Genomic DNA, 15,143 nt, shown 5'->3' on the forward strand with positions numbered 1-15,143 from the left:
TAACTTATACCTTGCGACCCATTCTGAAACTAACAGCAGCTCTTTTTTAATTGTTGCAGTCATTTCAGTTGCTGTAGTAGCTGATGTGTATATTGTTGAGTCAACTGCATACATAGACACCCTGGCTTTACTTAAAGCCAGTGGCATGTTGTTAGTAAAGATTGAAAAAGGGAAGGGGCCTAGACAGCTGCCCTGGGGAATTCCTGATTCTACTTGGAGTATGTTGGAGAGGCTTCCATTAAAGAACACCCTCTGTTGTGTTCGACAGGTAACTCTTTATCCACAATATAGCTGGGGTGTAAAGCCATAACACATACGTCTTTCCAGAAACGGACTATGATCAATAATGTCAAAAGCCGCAATGAAGTCTAACAAAACAGCCCCCACAATATTTTTTATAATAAATTTCTCTCAGCCAATCATCAGTAATTTGTGTAAGTGCTGTGCTTGTTGAATGTTCATCCCTATAAGCATGCTGAAGTCTGTTGTCAATTTGTTTACTGTAAAATAGCATCGTATCTGGTCAAACACAATTTTTTCCAAAGGTTTACTAAGGGTTCGGTAACAGGCTGATTGGTCGGCTATTTGAGCCAGTAAAGGGGGTTTCACTATTCTTAGGTATCATAATTACTTTTGCTTCCCTCCAGGCCTGAGGGAAGACACCTTCTAGTAGGCTTACATTGAAAATAGGAGTGGCAATATTTTCCACTATTATTCTGTAATTTTTCATGCAAGTTGTCAGACTCCGGTGGCTTGTTATTGTTGAAAGACAACAATAATTGTTTCACCTCTTCCACACTTACTTTACGGAATTCAAAATTACAATGCTTGTTTTTCAAAAATTTGGTCAGATATACTTGGATGTGTAGTGTCGGTATTTGTTGCTGGCATGTCATGCTTAAATTTGCTAATCTTTGCAATTAAAAAAATTATTAAAATAGTTGGTAATATCAGTGGATTCTGTGATGAATAAGCTGTCTGATTCAATGAATGATGGAGCTGAGTATTTAAGGTGCTTCAAAGCGTTTTACTATCATTCTTTAAATAATTTATATTTTTTTCATAGTGTAGTTTCTAATGATTTTTTATTCAGTATAGTCACATGATTTCTCAATTTGCAATACGTTTGCCAATCGGTTGTGCTGACAGACAATAATTTTGCACGCCCAATTTTTCAGTTTTTGATTTGTTAAAAAAGTTTGAAATATCCAATAAATGTCGTTTCACTTCATGATTGTGTCCCACTTGTTGTTGATTCTTCACAAAAAAATACAGTTTTATATCATTATGTTTGAAGCCTGAAATGTGGCAAAAGGTCGCAAAGTTCAAGGGGGCCGAATACTTTCGCAAGGCACTGTACCTTTAAACTCAGTACCTCTTTGCTTGACATCATGGGAAAATCAAAAGAAATCAGCCAAGACCACAGAAAAACAATTGTAGACCTCCACAATTCTGGTTCATCCTTAGGAGCAATTTCCAAACACTTGAAGCTACCACCTTCATCTGTGCAAACAATAGTACGCAAGTATAACCACCATGGGACCACGCAGCCATCATACCGCTCAGGAAGGAGACACGTTCTGTCTCCTAGAGATTAACGTACTTTGGTGTGAAAAGTGCAAATCAATCCCAGAACACAGCAAAGGACCTTGTGAAGATGCCGGAGGAAACATAAAATAATCTATATCCACAGTAAAACAAGTCCTATATCGACATAACCTGAAAGGCCGCTCAGCAAGGAAGAAGACACTGCTCCAAAACCGCCATTAAAAAAAAGCCAGACTACGGTTTGCAACTGCACATGGGGACAAAGATCGTACTTTTTGGAGGCCTACAAACCTGACCCAGTTACACCAGCTCTGTCAGGAGGAATGGGCCAGAATTCACCCAACTTATTGAGGGAAGCTTGTGGAAGGCTACCCGAAACGTTTGACCCAAGTTAAACAATTTAAAAGCAATGCTACCAAATAATAATTTAATTTATGTAAACTTCTGACCTCCTGGGAATGTGATGAAAGAAATAAAAGCTGAAATAAATAATTCTCTCTACTATCATTCTGACGGTTCACATTCTTAAAATAAAGGGGTGATCCTAACTGAAGGCAGGGAATTTATGCTAGGATTAAATGTCAGGAATTGTGAAAAACTGAGTTTAAATGTATTTGGCTAAGGTGTATGTAAACTTCTGACCTAAACTGTATTTACTTTTCTATAAATTAGTAAAAATGTCTAAAAACATGTTTTCACTGTCATTGTGGGATTGTGTGTGTAATTAATCCATTTTGAATTTAGGCTGTAACACAACAAAATGTGGAATAATTCAAGGGGTATGAATACTTTCTGCCGGCACTGTATACATGTGTATCAATAATAGGGCTGTTACGGTGACCCTATTACTGCCAAACCGATGGTCACAAGTCATGAAGGCAGTCAAATTCCACTTGACCGTTTAGTCACGGTAATTAGGCTTCTCCATGCTCTGATGCTGCTGATGGTCATTAGTAGCCCACCAAACATGCTAACTGCCTGGTACTCGGCACTCTATTTTCCCTCTAATCACTCTGACCTCAATGCAAATGTATTCAAAAATCTAATTAAGCACTTCATGAGAGCCCATGAGCTCATGTTGCGCAACATTTCTGTAGGCTATTCAATTGTGTGAGAACAAGAGTGGTGGCCTCCATTTAAAAAGAGGAGAATCTCATCAACTTTCTATAGGCTAGGGCTACTATATTTATTTGTCAACTTTCCTAATATTACATATATTGCTTCTCTTTACAACAGGAGTATTGGCTGGTATGAAAATTAACCACAGAAAAAGCGTCCTTTGTTCGCTATTTAAGTGCATAGATGACATTCTATTTATTTATTTATTTATTTATTTATTTATTATTTTCCGCTGCCCCTGTTTAGAGACAGGTGCATGATAATGGTCCATTCTAAATCAAAACAAATTTCACACTATTATTTAGTATATGTAAAGACAAGATTAAATCAAGAATAGTCTGATGGGTGACAATATTAGCCTATCACATGTGAATGATATATTATCACTTGTGGATGATGCCCACAAGTGATGCCCACAGGTTTTCTTTTTTCTTTTTTGTGAGAAAGACCCGTGATGGAGAGCCATGTGAGTGAGAGGTGCTTCGGAGCACACAGCACTCAGGAAGAAAATTATAATTATTATATTCAACCCAAGGGCACAACGGCCACTGGCCGCAAAAGGCACAGATTTTTTTAGGGTGCATTATGGCTACACAAAGGGGATGCCGCCGAAAAATTTGAGGCATTATCAAGTGCTTGTCAAATGTTGAATAAGAGACTGGTGAAGTGTGTACAGCCTGCGCAAAAAAACAGAGTTCATGCACATTTTTTCAAATCATCAATAGATGATCATGCAGCCTTACAATGTTACGTTACAGCCTTATTCTAAAATTGATTAAATAAAAATTCCTCAACAATCTACACACAATACCCTATATTGACAAAGCAAAAATGTGTTTTATACATTTTTGCAAATTTTATAAAAAATAACAAACAGAAATACTTTATTTGCATAAGTATTCAGACCCTTTGTTATGAGATTTGAAATTGAGTTCAGGTGCATCCTGTTTCCATTGATCATCCTTGCGATGTTTGTACAACTTGATTGGAGTCCACCTGTGGTAAATTCAATTGATTGGACATGATTTGGAAAGGCACACAACTGTCTATATACGTTCCCAAAGTTCTGAGACAACATTATGTCGAGGCACAGATCTGGGGAAGGGTACCAAAAAAGGCTACTGGGAAAGGGTACCTTCTGCAGCATTGAAGGTCCCCAAGAAGGTCCCCTTGGAACCACCAAGACTCTTCCTAGAGTTGACTGCCCAGCCAAACTGAGCAATCAGGAGAGAAGGTCCTTGGTCAGGGAGGTGACCAAGAACCTCATGGTCTCTCTGACAGAGCTCCAGAGTTCCTCTGTGGAGATGGGAGAACCTTCCAGAAGGTCACCATCTCTGCATCACTCCACCAATCAGGCTTTTATGGTAGAGTGGCCAGACGGAAGCCACTCCTCAGTAAAAGGCCCATGACATCATGCTTGGAGTCACCTAAAGACTCACAGACCATGAGAAACAAGATTCTCTATTCTGATGAAACCAAGATTGAACTCTTTGGCCTGAATGCCAAGCGTCACATCTGGAGGAAACCTGGCACCATCCCTACTTTGAAGCATGGTGGTGGCAGCATCATGCTGTGGAGATGTTTTTCCACGGCAGGGACTGGGAGACTATTCAGGATCGAGGCAAAGATGAACAGAGCAAAGTACAGAGATCCTTGACTAAAACCTGCTCCTGAGCTCTCAGGCCTTCAGACTGGGGTGAAGGTTCACTTTCCAACAGGACAACGACCCTAAGCACACAGCCAAGACAACGCAGGAGTGGCTTCGGGACAAGTCTCTGAATGTCCTTGAGTGGCCCAGCCAGAGCCCGATCGAACGTCTCTGGAGAGACCAGAGAATAGCTGTGCAGCAACGCTCCCCATCCAACCTGACAGAGCTTGAGAGGATCTGCAGAGAAGAATGGGAAAAACTCTCCAAATACAGGTGTACCAACCTTGTAGTGTCATACCCAAAAATAATCTATGTTGTAATCGCTGCCAAAGGTGCTTCAACAAAGTACTGAGTAAAGGGTCTGAATACTTATGTAGATGTAATATTAATTTATATATATATTTTAGAATATGACTGTAGCGTAACAAAATGTGGGAAAAGTAAAGTTCTCTGAGTACATTCTGAAGGCACTGTAACCAACGAACAACTAAAGTTACATTAATAACTCTAAATTGAGCATATAGGAGGACCTATTTCTTTGTTATCCGCTCAACATAGAATAGCCGCATGTGCGCACTCAAAGCATTTGGAGAAAATATCCTTTCTAATTTGTTCAATTGTATTCTTTATATTATAAAATAATGCCACGGAATTCTAAGCAAATCTTGTCTGCTAAATGAACTTGTGTAGCCCACAGCCATATGGCATAGCATTAGGACCTAATATAAGGACAACCAACTCAGAGTATGCTATTCTGTTCTTCATTTAATAGTCTCCATTTTCTTCATATCATGTTTCTTTAGACCTGTCTAAAATAAAGAATGGAATAATTGTGAAGGTGTAGGCTATTATATTAAATGGATTTATTAGACTTTTTCAAATGTAGATGTTCCAAAGGTCTGCGTCGGTGGCTTGTAGGCTGTGTGTGGAAGCCAGGCGATGCTACATGTGTTTATGTTAATTACCGGTCAATTACCGTGAGACCGGCAGTTATTTGCTTGACATTCCCCCGGCTGACGAGATTTCGTGACCGCCACAGCCGTAATCAATGCATCGCCATGGAGGACTACTATTATAATGGAGTGGATGGCACAGAATTAGGAAATAACTATTTCAACTCAGGTACGCTAAGTAACCTTTTACAGAGTGGCATTACAGAATTTGCCGTTCCACATGTGGGAACACATGCTACGGCAGCATGTTATCAGCACCTTTACACAGGTGAGGAGGAAAGCACTATTTTACCCCCATGTGTGAACTTGCAATTTCACATGTGAAAGTGACATTTACACGTGTCCACTGGGCCCAGACGTCAATTCAGAGTCTATTCCACATTGGTTCATCATCATTTCATTGAAATGACATGGGGGGATGTTGATTCTACCAGTGTGTACACAGTGGGTGGACTTTTCTTACATGTGAAACTGCAAATGTGAACGTGCAATTCCACACATGAAAATCTCACTTTTCATGTTTAATTTTTAAAATTATTATTATTGAATTATTATGTAAGGGAGGAGAGGAATAACCTACAGTTTTTTGGCAAACTCCAAAGTCCTCTGACAATATTAGTCCCGTGCTTTTTGACATCCCTGTGTTTTCTGATACATGAACTGATTTGATAATTTGTTGATGAAAACAAAACATATATTTCATATGAATAGCCTACAAGTATCACTTTTAACAGTGAATCCTTTTTGTTTAGGTCTATATGCCTTGTGCTAATGAATGGCCTGCCTGGCCTAGCTGTCGATGTAGGAATTAGATAGAAAAGCATTGACCCCCCCCCCCCCCCCCCCCCCCCCCCCACACACACACACACACTGAGCTACATTTTCTTTAGGAGGGACGTCTACGGTAGATCGCTAAAATAATGATCACGATCACACTTCCTTAATATTATATTATGTGGACACCTACACATTGGGCAACCAAGCGCGAGTAGCCTTTAATCGTCTAAAAATTATGTTGAAATATCTTCAAACCTAGAATAGAACCTTCCAGGCTTCCTTTATAAGACTCAATTGAATGGGGGAAAAAAAGAATGAAGAATTACAGGGAGGCGTTTGGAATAACGAATCCTGTGCGAATTGTCCTCTGGCATAACACATCCTGGGGTAATAATTACATAACCAATATCTCTAGTAATAAGAAAATGGCAGTGTGTGTTCCATCAGGCTAAATGCCAAAGCTTTTCTGTGACATAGACAAGAGCACCTCAAGGACAGAACTACATCAACTTAAATGGAAAGAATAAATGCAATAAAAGCAAGTTTGATGTCTAACAACAATAGAATGCCAATAAAATGAAAGGCGAAGTTTATACTTCAGGCGTTGGCGGTACTACCTTGGTTGAAATGAAAGCTGTTTCAGTGCAGAACACCTTTTCTGACAGACACTAATGTGTTATTCATGTGGTAGAATTCCAGTCACACTGCTATAATTGTAATATTTTCATTGATCATTGATTCATTGATTTTCATTGTTTTGCTGCAGGTCAAAGCGCCCAGCTCTGCAAAGTGCCATCCCAAGAATCGACTCTCCCATGCAACAGATCCCTCACCAGAAGGTAAGCATGACAGCACCTTCAGAGACGTCACACACTCGGCCAGAAACACTCTGTTCGGTCTCACTCTACCAAAATATTCAGCACAACGAATGCTCAGTTTTCATACTTCCCTAGTTGTAGAATTTCAGTAGCGTGCACTTATAAAGAAAAGATACACACACACACACACATACACACACACTTTTCAGTCACACTCATATGGGATCGAGTGGTTTGAGGACTCTCAGTGAAACCAGTACCTCCTCTCAGGCCAGAGGCATCAGGGTAGAGAGCTCCAGAAAGCTCCATGCAAAGCTCCTCCATTAGAGGTTTAAGGAGCATCAGAGGCAGCACATCCAGCTCTGGGGTCTGTGAGAACAGCCCTGGACCTTGCTGGTCTGATCTTCTCAGAATGGTACTCTCTCTGTGGGGAGCCATGTGCATGGTGCCTATGTGAAGTCTCTCACTGCCCTCTACTGGTGATATTGGTGATAACGCAGCACCCACCCCTGCCTTCCAAGTATAACTTCATACAACTTTGAATTTGATCGAGTACCTTTGGCTTTGTTCTCTCTGACCACCCCTCTATCTGTCTTCCCCCTTATCCACCTCACCCACATCTCTCCCCCCCTGAAGGGTCAAACAACCCAAATCAATGGCAGCCTCTCGGCCTGCAACACCACCTCCGTGTCACTAGAGGCGTCTGGCGAGACAAACTCCTACTCAGGGTCGCCCACCAAGAGGCAAACGCTAAGCCCCGGGGGCAAGACGACCCCCACAGAGAAGGCACAGTATAACACCCCTATTGGGCTGTACTCAGCTGAGACCCTGCGAGAGATGGCTCAGCTCCAGGCGAGCCACAGAGGAAAGGGCTCTGCAGCAGGCCTCTCAGTGGGGTATGTAACCAACTGGAACAAGCCTGGTAGTAGCAGCAGCAGCCAGGGGTGGCTAGGCCTGTTTAACCCCATAGTGGAGAGGAGGGGGTTGGGGTACAAGCTCTGGGTAGAAGTTGCCTGTAGGCTCAGGTGTAGGATCAGCTAACCCTCTCCAAAACCCCCCCCCCACACACACACACACACACAAAACTAACCATAGATCGGTGTATTTGTCTAACTTCAGTCTACTCTAAGGGGTTCCAGCCTACTCCACCCAGTCCCTGCTGCTCTGCCCTCGTGGGACAGAAGGATGGAAAGAGTCTCAGAACATTCAGATTTAGCTGTCTATTCTCATCCTGAGCTGGCCTCCAGACAGCTTGTTGACCCCAGTTGGTCCTAGTGATTCAGGTTTCCCCAGCGGGGAATGTGCAGGAGAGGCACAGCACAGTCCTTGTAAAGCCCCCTAGCTCAAGCCTGTGGCCCTCCTCCAGGTAATACAAAGAGCCCACAGGAGATTAGGTGTCCCCTCTGCCGAAATACACGCAGCGACGTCCCAGACAAACCTTACAGTACGGGTGTATCTGAAGAGATCAACCAAACCATTGCTTTAAACGTGGCCAGGGTGGCTGAAGTGACTGCACAGTGAGGTTGGGGTTCGTTTTTTTAAGTACGCGTCTGATGTTTCAATGAAACGCTAATAGCGCCACTTGGATATGAGAAAGTCAGAGGGGAATCGCTAAGTGCAGTGCTGTATCAGCCTTTGTGGTGAACACGGTGCACTAGCGTTCCTCTAGTGCTAATCTTAACAAGACTTCTAACAATAATTTGCGGAGTGCGATAAGATTACTCTGTCACTGTGCCGATGGTTCAGGGCAAGCACCTGTTCTTGTCATCTCTTTAACAGGCCTTGTAATGGCTGGGTTCAGGTTTCTCTCTCTTCTGCTGTGCTAAACATACACTACCCCAATATATATCTGCCTGTCTCATCTGGCCCTCTCGCTTCGCCTCTCTCTCTCCCCCTTTCTCTCTTTCTTTATCTCGCTTTCTGTCCTCATCTAAAACACACTGAGTACGGAAATATCGCTCTCTCGCCTGTGGCACTCTCTCTCTCCCACTTTATCTCCACTTCGTACCATTGCTCTGACATAAGCAGAGTCTGTTTTATGTGTGTGTGTGTGTGTGTGTGTGTGTTATATTTAAGGAGCCTGCAATGCCATGGCTTTATATCAGTGGCGGACAAGCCTCAGTAATCATAGTCGAGGATGAACGTCAACAAAGGTGAAAACATCTTTGTCACTGATGGCTTTCACTGTTGCATTGTGTGATTCCCAGTGAACTCGGTCTAGTCTTCACCCACCTCTTATCTATCACTTCATTTTCTCCTGTCTTATTCGCTCATCTCTGACACGCGTTGCGGCTTGCCTTTCACGCCACACGAGCAGCCTTGTGTAGGTGGATTGTGGAGTGTAATTGTGTTGTTGACCCACTGTCTCTTTCTCTCTTCTCCACTGCCTCTGCCTCAGGTTATTTTCAACACTCCTGCCAAGTTAGTACTTCCTGGTTGTGGTGTAGTAGCGTGTGTCCAAACGATTGTGCGGTTTAGCTGTGTGGTGTGGTGTGATGTTGTTCTTGTGTCAGTCTCTTTGGTGTGAAGTGGATGTGCATTGTCTTGGCTTGTTGTGTAGTGATTCTGCCTTTTGGGATGGATGCGCAGTTCTAGCGTCGGCGTTCATAATGACCTTTTTCGGTTTGCAATGTAAAGGTTGTCAACGTCCGCCCGAGAACGTCTCATAAATCTAAACCTCGGCCTTGTGAAGAGAAGAGAAAAAACCCTGTTGCCTTCGAACTCTCACAGACAAAATCCCTGTTCATTAATAGTGTTTTTGGGATATTTTTTTTATTCGAGAATACAAGGTCATTTTCTGACATAATGCTAAATTCCCCCATAAACCATCAACCATGTACATATGACATTTAGGTGGAAGTGTGAAGATTCCCATTTGAAAGATGGCTAATACGATGTAGAGGATTTGCAGATCAGTTTTGAATTTCTGCACGATGCAATGGTTCAATAAATGAGCCTTTACATTTTTGTAACTCGACAGTGCATGCTTATATTAACATCTCCATTTGCTCTTTTATCTTGATCAGTTTACTTGTGGGCCAGTTGTATAACACCATCCTGTAGGCTGATGCTGCCACATACCTGGGAGGGTTGACCTGTGTATCTTGAGGGGAAACCGGTGTGTGTGTGTGTGTGCGCAGATATGTGAGCTGTGCTGTGCCTGCTCTACTGAGAGATTTACTGTAGAGAGCATGTTTGCTGTGTGACATACAGCGCCTTGATGGCAACTGATCTGCCTTTCTCTCCAAAGCCCCACACTCTTGTAGTAGTCACGTAGCAGATCTCTTGTGCATTAGCCAACTCTTTTGTTTGTGCCACCCATTGTTGTGCCGTGCATGATCATGTTCCACACGGCAGTACACACGACAGAGGAGTTGGCTGAAGCACAAACTGATCTGCTAGCAGGCTATGACACTGTTGAACTTTCCATCTCACACAACTTCTCCTTCCACTGCCACCCTCCTCCTTCCCTTTCCCCTCTTTTCCCCCCCGTCTCTTCCCTCCTTCTCCTCTTCACCCTCCCCGTCACAACCCTGCCGCCTTCCTCCGGGACCCTCCACCGCTCTCCACAACAGCAACGAGTACATCCCCAACTTCAACCCCAATGCGCTGAAGGACACTGCCCTGTCCACCCACAAGCCCATCGAGGTGAAGGGTCCTGGGGGCAAGGCCACCATCATCCATGCCCAGTACAACACCCCCATTAGCATGTACTCCCAGGACGCCATCATGGACGCCATCGCCGGACAGTCCCAGTCCAAGGGCCACGAGGGCGGGTAAGACCCTCCTTCCTCTGCACTCCCTCACTCCCTTTCCTTCTCTCCTCCCCCCACCCACTCTTTGTAGCATTCCTACCCAGCCTGCATGACTTTAATACACTCTTAGAAAAAAAGGTGCTATCTCAAACTTTAAAGGGTTCTTCGCCTGTCCCCCATAGGAAGAACCATTTGAATAACCCTTATTGGTTCCAGGTTAAAAACAACGTTTTTTCTAAGAGGGTATTACCCCTCCTTTCCTCTCCTCTGCTGGCTGTTGAACTAGTCTGGCACTGCAGCATAGTGTAGCCGTGCTGTGCTGGAGAAACTAAAACCACAGACCGACTTCATCAGGATGCCTTATCAGGGTCTAATGATCTAGGATGGTTACCATCATTTTAAAAATGGTTGTACAGTTCTGAATGTCCTAAGTGCCTTCTGTATGTGTCGAGAAGGAGAATACATGCAACACAGATGGTTTGTAACAGGTAGCAGTGAGATCTGTGTGTTCAAAGGTGCTGTTGGTTGTGTGTTGGTGCAGTGCTCAGGTTTTGACTGTTAGTTTTGTGGTTGTCTGACTACTGAATTGTCTGGTGCTGGAAGGGGTTTGGTTTTGTGTGCCAAGGCACAGATGTAGTATATTTATAAAGGCGTATTCCTTGTTACAAAGGCAGGTCACCTGCGGTATTCAAGTGTATTTGTTAGATTCTTTCCATTCGTTCTCTGAACGTCTTCATGCCGTGCTCACCTTCAAGCATAAAACCACCAGGTTAGTCACCAAACCTTCCCTGATCCATTTACATATCCTCACCCATGCTTACCTTTCAAATACTTGTAGATCTCAGTACACACATCATATTCAGCTAGTTACCGTTGCAAAATTGATAATTTCATGAAAGGGACTGTAAACTCTTGATTTGTATCAGTGTATGTAAATATGTAGACACACATGCTTCCAGGCAAATTGTTTTGTTCGTATGTGGTAAAAGGTGTCCTTTTTCTGGGTTCTCACTCTGACATCCCCTATGGGATTCATATCTAATCCTCCCTCATGCTGCTCCCCCCCCCCTGCCCTGCCCCACCCCATCCCTGCCTGTACAGAGAGGAAGTCCCAGCCGGCTCCCCCTTGGCGTAAGTAGACCGCTCTGTGACAACCTACGGAGCCCAGCCTGTGTGCTGTCTTCATATCCCTCCGCCGCCTCCTCCATGTCCGTTTCCCTCACCACTCTTTGCTTGTTCACCTCGCTCGTCCCAAACCTTCTCTCTGCTAACCCAATACGTCCTCACACTGAATGGAGGGTCTGGTTTTTCTACCCATGGCAATTTTCGACACACACCACCAATTGGCGTAGTTTGTGGGTTGATGGAAGGACGTCTAGAATTGCCGGATATTGCCTCTGCACCCTTAATCCAATGATGACGTCATAGTTTGATGGGAGTTGATTGCAGAGCAGCTGTTTGTAGAGAACATCACTATATGGTGTGTGGCTCTATATCAATGACTATCTGATTACTAACAAACAATTTTTCATTCAGTTGGAAAATTGTGCTGAAATTGTGCTGTTTTGAAATGTATCGAAAACATCCATCGATTCAGACGTTTTCATGCCATACATTATTCAAGTTTTTAGAAAAGCACAGAGTGAGGTGCAAACCGATATTGCCTAAAGGTCAACCACAGAATCATAGTTGTGTTATTTGGCAGTTTCGCCATCTCCATCAATCATTCCCCGCTCTGCTCATTCCTCCATTCTCCATAATGTTCTGGTCATGGTGTTGCAAACCGTTTCTTAGAAGGGTGTCCACTCCGGCGCTGGCTACACAGGGATTCTTTATGTTTCAAGGCTCTCTGTCACATAGGTTTTATTGTCTGCTGGGATGTTATCAAAAGAAAATTTTCTCTTGAATTGCAAAAAAAAAAATGGGTGATGTATGTGGATATAAATAAGGAAATGAACGGAGGAGGGACACATTGAAGTGTCCTGGCCTCAGCTAGGTGGCCAGAACTATCAGTGCTCAGGGAATGCGCAGCTGACCAGCAATAGTTATGCCATGTACCAGGAGCTATACTGGTTTAATGACGACACTAAACGGAATGTTCTGAGCTCTTTCCTCCTCCTGCTGAAGGTACACCATTTTTTTTAAATTATTGTTTGAAATTATATTTCTATAATATGCTGTTGAGGAAAGATACCACAGGGTCCAAGCTAGCTAGTAGCTATGCAGCCATAATGCTTCACCATGCAAGCTTCTGAAAATAGGAAACTATTAGACATCTTTTTAGCATTCCATCACTGGTTTGTGTGAGCGTACGTTGGCGGAAGCTCCTTTTTAATGTCCAGTTTTTAAGCCCCTCTCATGCAGCTCCCCTTATGCAAGACCAATTTTGGTTTTTACATCACTCTATGAAATAGTTATATCCCCTAAATGCCAATTCCCCTAAATGCTCCTTAGTCATCCAAGCAGGCTACACAAGTTAGTTATAGTATATGTATAACCTCAGACATGCCCCAATAATAAATCATCACCACCGGGCTGCAGTTTCTGAACACCGTGATCAGAAACCCGAATAACAAACCCCAATCCCTATACGCCCTGATGGCGATGGTGGGTAGGAATGAGTGCCAGTGTGACGAGCCAGCCCTCTCTCTGTGGTTCCAGTTCACTCCCTGTAAAAGACGCTCAGGTAGACAGTGCCTCCCCAGTGTATCAGGCTGTCATCAAGACGGCAGACAGGGACATGGAGTTGAACGACTGGGCCCGCAGCTCCTCCCAGGTGCAGTCCAAGTCCTTCCGCCTCCTCGCCCACATCACGGGAACGGAGTTCAGTAAGTAGCGCTGTTCTGTTTCATTTAGTTTTAGTCGACCCTTCTTACCCTGCCAAACACTGTTACTGATGGTTCCTCTTCTGTCTTCTCTCTCTGTCTCTCTGTGTGTCTCTCTCTCTCTCTGTGTGTCTCTCTCTCTCTGTGTGTCACTGTGTCTCTCTCTCTGTTTCTCGCTCTCTGTCTCTCTCGCTCTCTCTCTCTCTGTGTCTCCTGCAGTGCAAGACCCAGACGTGGAACATCTGAGGAAATCAAGGTAGGCAGCTAGCAGCAGCGACCGGTGGCCTAGCAGAAAAGCTGTATTTAGACATTGCTCCAGACCATATGAGCCCTTAGCAGAGTTCCTGCTGTGAGCTAGGGGGTCAAGGGTCACAGGGTCACTCAGCCCTGCTTCAGGCCCCAACTCCACACCACTCTCTGTGCTGAACTTGAAGGTTAGCATGTGACTCATGCCATTCTGAGCCAACAGTAAGAATAGTCTGAAGTGTATCGATAGTGCCCCTCACACGGATTACAAATAGCCCTCATGATGAGCTCACACAAGTTCCCAGCAGTCTGTTAGACTCCTCCAGCTGAAATGACACAGAACGTGTTTAACTTTTTTGTTTTCTCATTAGTGATTTCTCATGCCTGAGCTAATTCATCAGGGACCCTGATACAGTATAGTGCAGGACATCATAGACCCACCCAGGAGTTGGGTTGATTTGTGTTTGTGGAGAATTTGGGAGCCCCCAGTGCACTCTTACCCTCACAGGACTCAGGCAGGGGAGTGGAGGCCACAGTCCCTAACCCATCTCTAATCCCCCCCTTTTCTCCCTCTCTCTTTCTTCCCCCCATTTTCCTTTTTGTCTTTCCTCATGCCACAGGGAAAAGTTTGACACAGAATTTAAAGGCCCACGTTTTGCCAAATTGAAAAGTTGGCACAATGGCCTGTCTGCTCAAATCCTTAACGTGCCAGAAAAAACCCTGGTTTAAAAGAAGCGTCAGACCGAATGTAACTGTAGCAATTAGAGAAGGGTAGAGCAGGTGAGTGAGGAGAAGGTCAGGCTAAAGATACTGGAAAGTGAGTTAGTGGAAGAGGTTTGTTCAATACTTGTTGATCACATGTTGTAATGGAGATTTTAGCCCAATGTCATCTTTCCCTCTTATTCTGGCAATGGAAGTTGATCCTAGTTTTCAAAATTAATTGCAGCTGTATAAAAAGTTGGATTGTATTTCAACATTAAATTATCACTATTTGAGTTTGACATTGTGATATAAGTATGAATAAAAACGATACCACTGTGAACGAAACACATTTTTCCTTTGGTTGCTTTCGTATCATACTTATCAGATTCAGTTTTGATGTAGCAGTTTATAAGCTTTAAATGGAAGTTATAGAGGAAATAGTTGCTTACCTTTAAGGCATAGCAGCATAACACCCTCTTAGAGACCATAAACAATTATAGATACAGGTCTAGGATCTTAATTTGATCACCCTTTTGTTGTTGAGAATTTTCCTGCCACTGCAGGAAATGCTTCATGATTTAAATAATTGAACTGAAAACACTCTAACACACAGTTATATTAACAGTATTGCACCTTTCATGTAGCCCAATTTTGACCAACTAATAACCTAACCACCAATCAAGCAACAATATGTGGACTAACCGTTCAAATCCTGTTGATGCAGGATGATTTTGCTGTGACAATACTGGTCA

The 15,143-nt window shown here is 43.4% G+C and overlaps 1 protein-coding gene across 1 annotated transcript in view; it reads left to right on the top strand.

The window, feature by feature from the left end:
• The window catches only part of LOC109898840 (LIM domain-binding protein 3-like), a 65,986-nt gene that overhangs the window by 32,827 nt on the left and 18,016 nt on the right, over window positions 1–15,143 (top strand). Inside the window, exons 3-8 of the mRNA XM_031835004.1 lie at window positions 6,812–6,884; window positions 9,262–9,284; window positions 10,439–10,639; window positions 13,280–13,446; window positions 13,663–13,699; window positions 14,310–14,417. Coding sequence (XP_031690864.1) covers window positions 6,812–6,884; window positions 9,262–9,284; window positions 10,439–10,639; window positions 13,280–13,446; window positions 13,663–13,699; window positions 14,310–14,417 — 609 coding nt within the window. The remainder of the gene's footprint in view (window positions 1–6,811; window positions 6,885–9,261; window positions 9,285–10,438; window positions 10,640–13,279; window positions 13,447–13,662; window positions 13,700–14,309; window positions 14,418–15,143) is intronic.

The sequence above is a fragment of the Oncorhynchus kisutch genome, linkage group LG11 (assembly GCF_002021735.2).
Source record: "Oncorhynchus kisutch isolate 150728-3 linkage group LG11, Okis_V2, whole genome shotgun sequence".
NCBI classification, from domain to species: domain Eukaryota; kingdom Metazoa; phylum Chordata; class Actinopteri; order Salmoniformes; family Salmonidae; genus Oncorhynchus; species Oncorhynchus kisutch.